The sequence below is a fragment of the Lissotriton vulgaris genome, chromosome 5 (assembly GCF_964263255.1).
Source record: "Lissotriton vulgaris chromosome 5, aLisVul1.2, whole genome shotgun sequence".
Lineage (NCBI taxonomy): Eukaryota > Metazoa > Chordata > Amphibia > Caudata > Salamandridae > Lissotriton > Lissotriton vulgaris.
This window is the reverse complement of record NC_141693.1, coordinates 400,384,349-400,396,963: the sequence shown is the minus strand read 5'-3', so window position 1 is coordinate 400,396,963 and position 12,615 is coordinate 400,384,349. Positions and strand designations below refer to the sequence as shown.

The following is a 12,615-nucleotide window of genomic DNA, read 5'->3' as shown; positions in this document are numbered from 1 at the left end:
ACTGAGGGCAATAGAAGAGCCCATGGGGTTACTGATACCACTTGATCCTGATAGCGTCCTACTTCATTCCTAATTCGTGCAAGAAGTAACCGTGCCTGAAGCCCTTCCCAGAAGCCTGCGGCGGGAGCAATTAAACATTGGCGCATCCTATACCAAGGTCATGCCCTGCTCCTTTTTCTAGCAGGTTCCTGCTTTTTGTTTGTGATGGTTTTGCTATTGTTTTCTTCCTCTGTCTTTTCGATCAGTTTGTTTTTCCCTCTCTTGCACTCTCATATCTGTGGTATACACTTCGCACATTCTCCTGGTGAAGTATGAGACCGCATTGGTGTAAAATAATTTGAATGGTATCATAATTTAGGGAATGAAAAAAATGACAGGTTACATTGCAGGCCTGACTTATTGTCAATATTATGGTCCTCACTCTTAGAATACTTTGCCACAACCATTCAGGGCCTACATGCCCAAGGATTTTAAGGACACTACAAATCTGCCTAAATGTTTTGAATGTAGTTCCTTCTTGGATGGTTCTATCACATGCGGCCAATATGCATTTCTAATTCTGATTTCCTACTGGTTTAATGAAGACTTACTTATAGGAGAGAGGAAGGGACGCTGTAACTATGTTTTCGAATGACATGAATTAAACATCTTTAAGAAAAGAAACTCCCAAGGAAATGTGGATTTAACCATATGGGTTTCTCCATCTATAGAAACAACAGAATCTTGGCCATGAAGGTTAAATTATGAGGTAGTTCATGTATTTCAAAATACTCAAATAATTATCTTTTCTTTATACATGGAAATAAACTGAAGTCAAACCATGGGGCACAGGACTGGGGGTAAATCTGATCCTCAGAAAAGTGCATTTCTGGCATTGCTATTCAGATCGCACTTAAGTATGCACAAGATGATTATGTGAATATTAATATTTTTCAGCCACTGATTAGGTGATTGAATACTGTACCATAGATGCCATCATGGATATTATAGGAGATTGTAAAGCTCAGCCGTAAGCAGCATCTACCAAGCAGTAGGATTGGAGTCAGTATCTCTTTTTAAGGTGCAGCAGAAGTTCACCTGACAGCTAACATTGGCTGACATTATACCAAGGATTCAAGCCACCTACACTATGTAGAGATCAGAGGGTCAATCCACTTCTTCTGCACATGAAGACATTAAATGACACAATCTCCCGTAGTTCTGTTAATTTACAAGCCACCTGTGTGTAAGGGAAAAAGGGATGAAACTAGTAGTATTTTACTAATGGTAAAAAAGAGACAGGCAGAATATAAATTCATAAACCATAACAAGTGACTGGCATGTACTGGACTAATTCGAGTGAGAATTGATAATAGTAGTAATTTTGGGGAGATTTGGGGTGATTGTGTCCATTTTATGGTGTTAAAAGTAATCTCCCAGTCCTATACCCAAGATAACCCTTACTTTACCGAAACACTCTTTCTAACCGCAACCTTAACACTACTCTTAACTTAACCTTAACCTTATCCAAACTTCATCATAATCATTAATGAAATCCTAACCTTAATCTTCACTCTAACCATTACCCTGACACTTAAAAAATCTGTCTGATGTGCGTTTTTCCAATTTGTACAATAAGATTGCACATTATTAAACTTTTTGATATTGAATGCTTTTTCTCATCAGTAGTTTAATTTTACTAGATTTGTCTAGGTTACCCAATAAATCAAGGAACAATTCCCATCAGATTTTTTGAGACTCCTGCTAAAGCAGAACATGCATGACAAGAACTGTGGTAAGGCTGTTTTAAGCACTGCCTACAGCACCAGGAGCAAGTTGGTAGAAACATAAAATGTGGGCCATTTGCCATGAAATTGGATTAAAAACACTAGCACTCTGTCTGAAAACAGGGCTGCATAAGATAATTTGCATTAGATCGCATTTATAAAAATCCGTCATAAATTTCCTCTTGTAGACTTAAACCGCCATCTGAAATAAATTTCGGAATTCACAAGATTCCCATGAGTAATCTAGGGGAAGTTGCATTTTCTCAATAGATACAGATTTATTGCTGCTGTTGCCTGGGACAAATCTCTAATCATAGCTGACCTGGGAATGTGGCTTACAAAGGTTTCTGAATACAAACACATCTTGAGAAGGATCCAATTAAAGTCTACGTAGTTCTGGGGATACAGTCTTTCCTGATTTGGGTGACAACACGTGAAGCCTTTCATGGGTAGCATTTCTCAAAACTCTGACACCTCACAATTTCTGGGATGTATTAGTCAGCACTTGGTGGACAAGCAATTTTTGAAATTAGTGCTCAAAGTCTGGAGGACCTATTACCAAATGCTCTACGTAAAGCAGTCCTCCTATTGAACTCTTTTATACTTCACATGTCTTTGTGACTAGGCCCCAACTACCTAAGAAGGAAATAAATGTGAGTACTCAGGGAATGTTAATACACAATTAGTATGAATAGAAGGTACTGTGCTCTCCTTGCACTTTTACTAAGAGGGAGTCATACGTTTTTGTCCCAATTCACAAAGGTATGTAAAGGAGTACTACTGTAATACTGCTTCCTAAACTCATAAATGCTTTTATAAACCAATTCCTAGAACTCACTTCCACAGGTGCATATTATACATATATTAGAGAGTGAAAAACTGAAATGTTCTAGTTCATTAAAAAATCTATCTTACGATACAGCACAAGTACATATTTGTAGCAGCCTATCATTTTAGTGCATGTTGATAGTTGATGGCATTTGAGAATTAATGTGACTTTCTTCAAAAATATAGTGTAATGCATTACACTACTTTCGAAATTATATGCACCATGTCTTTGGAAGTCTGCCTATTTGCCAATAGGCCAGTTTCTGGCATTTGTGCTTGTGGGGTGTAGTCTGTGCAGTATAGTGCACTTACAGTTTCCCATCTTCTTTCGCATTGTACAGTTTCATGAGAAAAACATTCTTCATAACTTTTACAGTTTTATTTTCACAAATTCATCAACATTTTCATTTTTTTACAGCATTGTCCTGTAAAAATCTTTTTGATCAAGTGACAGGAAGATACATGGAATCGTATTTGATTGGATGGCAAGAAATTTGTGGCAAATAAAATACGAAATGTGTATGTATTTCTATATGTATGCATGTATGTGTATTTATACTTTGTGAACCTAGCTGGGATACAACAGAACACTATGAAATCCCTCATCACTGTAATAGAATCACCCCCCAAAAATACAAAGGAATGTAAATCATTACTAAGAAAAATATCTGAATTGCAAAAAACAGACCTCCCAGTATTAGGCTGCAAATCAGCAAATATTCCAGAAGAATTTGCATACGTTCATTTACAGAACACACAGTGTGCTTTCATCAAACTAAAGTAATTGATGGGTTTGCGGTTCTGCAGGGGTTGAAATATATTAGGATGTGTTAACTAGAAGGTTATGTTTTGTTAACCAGTAATGTGCGAAACTAGTAAACTATATTTAATGGTAGGTTTTCTTAACTAGTGGGTTATTTTTAACATCACGTATTAGCTAGTACTGTTAGCTAGTACTGAAAGATAACTAGCAGAATATGTTAAATATTGAGGAATGTTCACTACTAGTTCATTTTACCTAGATGATCATGAACTCTAGTGCCATATAAATACTAGTGGAGATGGACACAGTAGCAGATGCTAATTCGTAGAGATCATAAGGGATTAAGACATGTTGACTGTGTTGGCTTATTAACCAACACAGTATTGAGCAGCAGGACTTTTTGGCTCATAGGGATACATTTGTAGTAGTTCATGTTAACCAGGAGGCATGTCACCCAGTACATTATGTGACTAGTAGAACATGTTAAGTAGAAGAACATTAATTAGTGTGGTCTAACTAGTCGAGCATGTTCACACACGCGGAATGTTACACATTAGAGTATTAGGCAGGAGAATGTGTTAGCTGGTAGGAAATATTATCTAATACTGTGAATTGTTTCTCTTTTGATAAAAGAGATCAAAGTTTAACAAAAAATATTTTTTCACATCATATGCAGAGCTGGTGGCAGACTTCCAAGACAAGATGAAAGACCAGAGTGGACTGAAGATGAATGGGTGCGAAGAGCTTAAACTCTTAGGAATTCGTAGGCCAAAGACAGCAGTCTGGAAAGTTCCATGCAATGATCCTAGAAGGGCGAACTTCAGTAAATCCGCCCCTGGATCATCCTCTGAGCAACAGGTAATACTTCCTGTTATTCTACCAGATAATTGTGCAGGGTGGGAAAAGAGAACGATCCTATTGCTACGCTAAGGACTTTTAGTTATTTATATACAATGTATCAGTGTGTAATACGTGTTCTGGGATTGGTTAGGTAGTACTTAAAACCAACCTATATAACTCTGAGCATACATGATCACCATGTCTGGGAGATTAGTGACTATCTACAGATAAATGATCAGAGATCCGCCCATTGTAGCACTAGGCATTTAAATTGGTGCAATATATGAACAAGATACTCAAATTCAATTAAACAGATTACTTTTCCAAACTTCATTGAGTTTTATGTATTAGCAGAACTGCACACACACTGTTAGAGAAAACTGCACAAGGCTACTAATCGCGAGGCACTATCCTAAACGAAATTACACCATTTCGGCATTCTTTTCTTTATGCCTCTCATCCATTTCAAGAAATTAAAAGGCCTGCAAGAAACATGGGGCCTTTTAACAGTCTGGAACACTCCCAATTGGCCTTTGTGACCGTTAAAATGTTTTTTCCTATGTACTAATCCTATTTTAGGAGTCGGTTAGTTTTTCTAACTCCTAAAATGGGATTTTGAATGGATACTAATTCAATATCTGAAAGGGGCGTGTTTAAAGCTTCTCGACCAAATACCAAATATATCAGTGTTTTTCAACCTCACAATAGATGTTAAAAAATGACCATCTAATCTCACTGATCCATTTCCTGACCAAATTACTGTAGGAAATGTATCTCAAGGGCTAAGCAGCCATTTACAGATAACTGCCTTCAGGCCATTTCACAGTACGGGATCTGTGTTTACAGAAGTTTTAGACAAACTACAGCTATAGGAGGATCATGGCAGGAACGTTGCCCTGGTTCTTTTAGTTCTGGTCTGCTGCCTTTGATACAGTTGATCATAGGATGCTAATCAGCCGATAATCTGAGGCGGGTGCATGGAATATCTCGAGAGTGGACAAAGTCCATTTTAGAGAATTGAACACAGTCAGTGAAACTTGGAAACTTCACCTTTAAGGCAACTGGCTTTGAAAGTGGTGTTCCACAAAGCTCCTCTTTGCAGCGTCACTTGTTTTATTTGTATATTACACATTTGAATGAGGCCCTAACTGCTTTTGGATACAGCATGCATAATTATGCAGATGATTTCATTTCAAAACCGGAGGCTACCAGTATGCATAAATAACCTTTAATGCCTCTCCTGCAGCACAGGTAAGAGCGGTTATAAATCAGCTACATCATTTGAATTTTCACATCGTTGTACACATGAAGTGTGTCCCTACAAAGTACAGCTGATCCACAATCTATCAAAGACTCACACACATGATACTAAAATTAATTTGTAAAAACATATTTTTTTGTTTTTTGTTATAACGATGTCACTTTCCTAATCTTTTCCTGCAACATAACCCAATAACTCAGTCATAATAGAGCATTTGCTTCCAAATATTAGAAGCTAGCTCTACATAACTAAATTATTAACAATACATACATATAACACAGTACCTAATCTAACTCTCCTTAATATAACAAGAATTAAAAGGTGTACTTATCTCCTCAGATAATGATTATAGATAATGGGGTAACCCAACAAGTCAACCGGACCTGGATACAATACGGGAATACAAAGGTAGTCCGTGACTAATTTGTAGAGATAAATTCCAAATTGAGACAGTCTTGTATTGTGTGAAATACTACAACACTGGTCCTACATACCTCCTGAATAATTCTCATCTCTGTAACCCATACTGTGATTACAACTATGCATGTAATGCAAAAACACACAAAAAGCGCCACTAAATCCAATAATACTTGAAATACATTTATTGAATTCAAAACAAGTAATTGTGTGAGCAATAGGTTGCGAGCAGGAGAGAGGAAAGGTATAAGGGAAGTGGTAGTGCTGGGTAGTGAAAGGGTAAATCATGGAGATACAGATAAGTCAAATGTAATTCTTTCAAACATTCCTGGTAATCAAAACCTGGATCAGGAGACCTGTCCGATACAAAAACATTTATTTACATGTAATCTGTAAATAACTCTTGCACCAAATGCAAATTATAGTGTACAATAGGAGGGGACACGGGTATGTATTAGACACCCTCCAATACACAAGACCTGTACCCGTCTCCCCTCCTATTGTACACTATAATTTGCTTTAGTGGCACTTTTTTGTGTATGTTTTTACATTACAAGCATAGTTGTAATCACAGTATGGGTTACAGATATGAGAATTACTCAAGAGGTATGTAGGACCAGAGTTGTAATATCTCATTCACAACATAAGACTGTCTCAATTTGGAATTTATCTCTACAAATTAGTCACAGCTTATCTCCTCAGAAGCAGCAATTAAAAGAGGAGGTATATTCAGTGGGAGGATTATTTATGGACTTGAGTGATCTGGTTCTAGTGTTTGATGTGTTGTGAGCTCTTTAAAGGTGCTGCAGGAGTGGCATTAAAGGTTCTTTATGCATAATGTCAGCCTCTGTGTCTCTAATGAAATCTTGATTCTCATTACACCATGCTTGGAGCATCACTATTCTCAATTACATTTTCATATGGACAGCACCCCTAATTCTCAACCATGAGATTCATTGCTGCGACAGAGATAGTCCTACTGCAAAATAAGGCCAACGTTTAGAGCCACTACTGGACTGGTGATCTTGGTTTAATACTTACTCAATCACTCTCCGCCAAGAGCCTTGGGGTAGTGATAGATGGCAAAGTCATGTACCAATCACCTCCCCTCCCTGTTACCAGTCAATGTTTGGAATGTCTCCCATCCTCATAATTTCTTGTTCATGATAACACTCTTCTTTGATCCTAAAGAATTTCTTTGACAGAGTTACATTCTTATCATTGAAAATACTTTTGCATTGTAGTCTTTTCTCGAGCACATCGAGCGTCTATAATCACATAATGAAAATACTCCCAGTTTCATTTTTATTGCACTCTAAAATTGTGTTGCTCATTGTGTAAAAATGTTGGCATCTGAATTAATTCTAAAGAATAGAGTGACATCACAGAATCAACTGCACTCATTGAACTCCCGGAAGGAGATTTTTTAAGCATCTGCTTCAAATTTATGGGATTCGTTTATGCATTTTCTCAGTGTGTGGAGTTTTACATGTGTGCATTTTAAGAAAAGAAGTTTGTGACCCTTAGGAACTACCATTCTCTGACTATCTTGTTAGAACCTTCTACGACAAACCCAGCAACAAACAATTCAGAAAAAACACATGACGTTTAGTTTTTCACTACTTTGGTTTGGGTTCTGAATACCTAACTGATCTGAATGGATTTTCTTCCTCTGTTCATCTACCTAGGCCAGCCCAGATAGGGTCAGTTCAGCTACTCGGGTCTATAGAAAGCCCTTGGAATTGGATTCTTTGTGGGGAATTCAGGAACCAGCCTTTATGCTGTCTTATCAGCTCTCCGTATGCTGCTCCTGCTCTCTTTCAGAAGATGCCCCAGACTGCCTCTGGTCTTGTTTGAAAACCACATAGTTATCTTCCCTGCTCTATTGTTATTTTCTCTTACAGTTGTGGAACCGTTGGTTCAAAAATCAAGCTACACTATAGCCCTGCATTCATTCATAAACTAACTTGCAACATTGAGGAATGTCTGCCTATCATCGTCCTGTGTCCTTCTTTCACAGGCGAGAACAGGTTAGCTCATCTGAAACCCCCCCCCATGATTGATATTCTAGGCTCTCTGCTGTACACTGTCCCCATGTACAGAACAAAAAATCATACATTTAATTGTTTTAGTCAATGAAGGCTACTGCCTTACATTGCAGAAGCTGGGAAAGAAATGCCATACTCAGCTTTTCCCTAGGTAAAATTATTGTCTGTGGAAGTCTCACCAACTTGACTAAAGCTTCTGCATGTGGAGAATTTCCAAATTTTTCACAAGATGTAAACTAAGTTCGAGGTTCCTTGTTCACTATATAGTAACAAAATGTATTCTAAAAAATTCACATGTACAAGGGGAAATGGCCACTACAATGCGGCCGTTTCCACGTGAACCTTAACCACGCATGCATTACAACGCATGCGTGGTTAACACGAAAGCCTTTACCACGCATACCTTTACTGCGAGATACATAGTAAAGGCATGTGTGGTAAAGGCTAAAATTAGAAAAAGGGGGCTTGGGGGGTCTCCCCCCAAAAATCAAAATAAAAGCATGGAAAAAAAGGGGTTTGGGGGGTCTCCCCCCAAAAAAACGCACCTAATGTCACATCGCGAGGTGGAGGCAATCATTGTTGTTTGAGAGGAAACAGAAAGAAATTTCCGCTTCCTCTTTACGACGTACAACATCAACAAGGAAGATGAAGGAGAGGAGACAACGTGAAGAGGTAAGGGGAATTTTAGTTTAAATAAAATATATATATAAGGATTGAGGCTTCAGGGCAGGGGTAATTATTTGAAGGATTGGGGGCTGGGGGTTCACGAAAGGGTACAGGGGAGGGGTATAACCTTTACCAAGAGTATTTCCTTACCATGCATAAATTTACAACGAAAATCATTGTAAAGGTATGTGTGGTAAAGGAATATTTGTGATAAAGGTTATGCCTGGAAATAGCATTTCGTTGTAACGCATGCGTGGTAAAGGCATGCGTTGCAACAGAATGCGTTGCAATGACATACAACCATGTACTAGCCATGGTCATCTGTCATAAAAACAGAGGTTCTTCCCAGTTAGTCGCTCTTAATTCCAATTACCAGCCCCATCATTATTATAGGTGTTTTACATTCATGCAGAAATTGTGGTTGCTGAAAATATCTGAAATCTCCTTGTGAAAGTCTGTGGAGAACCGATTACCCCAATAATTTATCATTTCTTAGTGGCCCATTGGGGTCCGATTTATAGTGGATCAGATTTTCCCCTCCCCAGAGTTACTGGTACTTCTGGTCTCCACAACTCCAGGTGTGGGGAAAATGCAGCCCTTTTCTGGCCACTTGTAATGAGGGTGTTAGACGGGTAATCAATCACTACTACAATGTATTCCTTGGGACTAGACAGATCATACATATATTCAATATAATCGGTGTCTAATTTTACACAATCTCTATCTGGCACTTTCACTTTAGTCAGGGAAGCAATGTATACAATTAAGGTTTTCAATATATTTTCAGTCACAACAATACCTACTGATAACTTCAATACCATACCCATTATTTTTGTAATACAATCTGTCCTGTAAAGGGTGTCCTGTAAATTGATTGATTGTTCTAGTAGTAGTAATAAAAAACAACAGCACACTGTTTGGAAAATCGTAGCTCTCAGGTAAGAAGAGTTTGCAGTGTCTTTTACAACTAAAGTGACCCCGTTTAACTGTTTCAACTTGAGAGCATTCAGTGTGGCTCTTTTAACATCTGTTGAGAACCATCCCTGTTTTTATGCCCTGAGCAAAATGTTGCAATGGCACCAGCTCTGCTAATGCTCTAAAACAGCGTTTCTGGAAGCTGTGGGCCGCGATCCGCTGGCATGTTGTGGGACGATTTATAGTGGGTAAAGAAATTCCAAGCAATAAAGAAATATGACTTTACATTTTGTATTTATCTTGTCACATTTGGTGCACTTCAAAAACAGAAGTCAAAGGTCAGGCTATGTGTACTGACACATTGCTGCTTATGTTTTTATTAACATACAGATTGGTGTTTACAAACTCCTCTCATTTTACAGTCAGAGAAAGAAAAGTAAAGGGAATTATTCACTGAAACATGATTATCACACATAATCATTTCTGTGTGATATAGTTTTATCAGTAAAACGATGTGTGCCCTGATCTCTGTGTCACTGGGGCCAAGTTGTACCTAGCTGATGAGCCAGTCCTGGGTTGCTTGTGTTACAGTTCAGGGACGACCTTGCCTGGCAGTTTGGGCTGAACTGTTACCATGAGGAGCAGGGTCAAGACTGATTTGCATATGGTTGGGTCCAAACTATAGAGGCATGGTCAGTAAAAGAACAATGGGTTGGAACGCTACCCCGAGCAATTGCCAGTGGTTAGACAAATTGCAAGCATTCCCCCATCACCTTTTGTGTGTTTCATGTGCAAAGTGGCCATTTCAATGGAAAATGTGCTGTCTGTAAATTACCGTGATTACCATATGATGCTGTGGTTACAATAAAATATCACCTGCCTCAGATCCATTAAAGCTATGTGGGTCGCAAAAAAAAAAGGTTGCTGGTCTAAAAATTTGGGTTATGGTTCTAAAACGTTTTGGAAGCACTTCTCTAAAATGTCTATAGATTTTGATTAGAACTTCACCAAACCCATAAAAGACTGTGATTTCATTTTTTATTTCTCTTATTTGTTTTGCTTATTTGTAGTTTTGGGAAGCATAGACATTGCTGAGGAGGCATATGGCCTGTCACCAATTTACATCAGAAAACAAATGCAAACTAATGCAGATAAACAGTGAGGGAACAAATGTTATACCTAGAGCTGAAATACATTATAAATAGTGATCAAAGGTCTCACCAATATCTGAAATGCTTGAAAATCCAAAAGTGAGTCCTAATTACAAATTGAGAGAAGTTCTCTATAGTGGAGTCATAACAGAGCAGAAAAAGGTAGGCGGGACAAGTAATATGTCAGTCTTGGAAATGTCGAAGGAAAAGAAAGCATTTAAGGTATTTCTTGAAAGCAGAATACTTGATGTTCAGTTCTAAGAGAGGGGCTTTGGGAATTGCAAATGTTAGGAGTATGCCTTGAAAATGGCTGAAATGTTGTGGTCTATTTAAAAACAGGTGAGTCCATAAAATAGTTTCTTATCTTACAAGAGAACCTAGACAATTTAAGATATTCAATTTCTAAGCCAGACTGTTTACATTGTTGAGCTGAAGGACTTTGTGCAGCAGGCAATCCGTTGTGTACCTTCTCTCAGCTTCAATCAGAAGCCAGAGGAGAGTGAGGAGAACAAGATCATCATGTATTCCTCAAGGCCAGCCTTCCTGCTACTAGTAGGATGCTTTTATTGGGAAAATGGGTATTTTCAAAACACCCATGAGTAAGTAGTTTCTATAGTTGAATTGATACAAGACTAAAGACTAACACAATTTTGAAGTACGTGTCTGGCATATAAGATTTTATACTAGGCAATAATAGAATTTCCTGCCAAATGATAATGGAGTGTTACTTTGTTGGGGGTGGTAAGTAAAAACGTTGTTTTTAATTTAGTTTGAGATATTTTTTTTTATTTTTTTTTAAACCTTTATTTGTAAGACGCACAGTACACAGCGTCTGCCTACAACCCATCAGGGCCGGCCGCTATGACATATGACAAAAGGATAAAAGAAAAATAAGGAGACAGTACGCCATTGAAGCAATCAATGAGCGTGCGTTATCATACTGAACATAGAACCATAGCAAAAGGATAAGAAAGGTTTAATTTTATAATTTTGTCGAGTGCGATTTTACGAGACAAGGAAGAGAGTTAAAGCTAATCACTGAACAGGAGAGCAATCATAAGTCACGAAGCGCATGAGGGAAGCATAGAGGAGGAAGGCGTATGTCAGAGACGCATTTTCCCACCATCGAGGCACTAGGACCAGCAGCTATGTCACACAAAGATACGATATAGTAAACTCCCCACTAACATCAGACCCCGACCCCAAATTAGGCGAAAAGGTGTTTAGGAAAAAGGAAAAGAAAAAGAAGAAAGAGAAAGAGGGCCATAGAGACAAAGAAGAAACATAAAACACATCCCATCCCCCCACCCTGCATACCAGCGGAAGGCCACGGCCCCCCCCGCCCCCCCATTAGGCATGCCTGTCGCCCCAAGAAGACCCCCAAGCGGGAAAGAGCGGAGGAGGGCCATAGCTCCAGCCCCATACTCACCCCCAATCCCCCAATCCCCCAACCCCCAAAAAGCGGAAGTCCACTAAGAGGGAGCGTAGGCAACATTGTAAGATCATCCCAGCCATTGTAAAGTCTCCAATTCGATCAACATTCCGCTTCGGCACCAAGAACACTGAGGAGATATCGAAGCAGCGGTCAGCCCTGACCGGACCGGACAAAAGTCAACACGCCACCCAGTCCGTGCGCAGTGAGAGGCGGTGCACCAAAAGTATCAGTTGAGGCCACACAAATCCCCCGCAAAAGCCACATTGATAGCAGAGGGAAAGCTCTCCAAGGCATCAGGATAGTCAGTGGTAGGGCGTGGCGCCCATGGTCGGGAAACAAAGGAGCCGGTAGTAGATCGATGAGGGTCCTGGGCACCTCATTCCAGGCATAATGTTCCCCTAACTTCCCATCCGGCGGCACATACATATGAAAGTCAACCATTGCGGTCGTCGGGGATGAGGAGGGCAGACGCTCTTCGCTGGACTCATCCGCAACAGGGTGCGCCACGATAGGAGGAAGAATCCG

At 39.2% G+C, this 12,615-nt stretch overlaps 1 protein-coding gene across 3 annotated transcripts in view; it reads left to right on the top strand.

Moving 5' to 3' along the window:
• Nucleotides 1-12,615, top strand: part of CCDC27 (coiled-coil domain containing 27) — a 290,662-nt gene that overhangs the window by 79,057 nt on the left and 198,990 nt on the right. For 2 of the 3 annotated variants that reach the window (XM_086921743.1, XM_086921744.1), the window contains exons 2-3: nucleotides 3,013-3,113; nucleotides 4,034-4,215. In XM_086921743.1, coding sequence (XP_086777869.1) covers nucleotides 4,060-4,215 — 156 coding nt within the window. In that variant the 5' untranslated portion in view covers nucleotides 3,013-3,113; nucleotides 4,034-4,059. The remainder of the gene's footprint in view (nucleotides 1-3,012; nucleotides 3,114-4,033; nucleotides 4,216-12,615) is intronic. The other variant, XM_086921745.1, reaches the window with a different exon arrangement.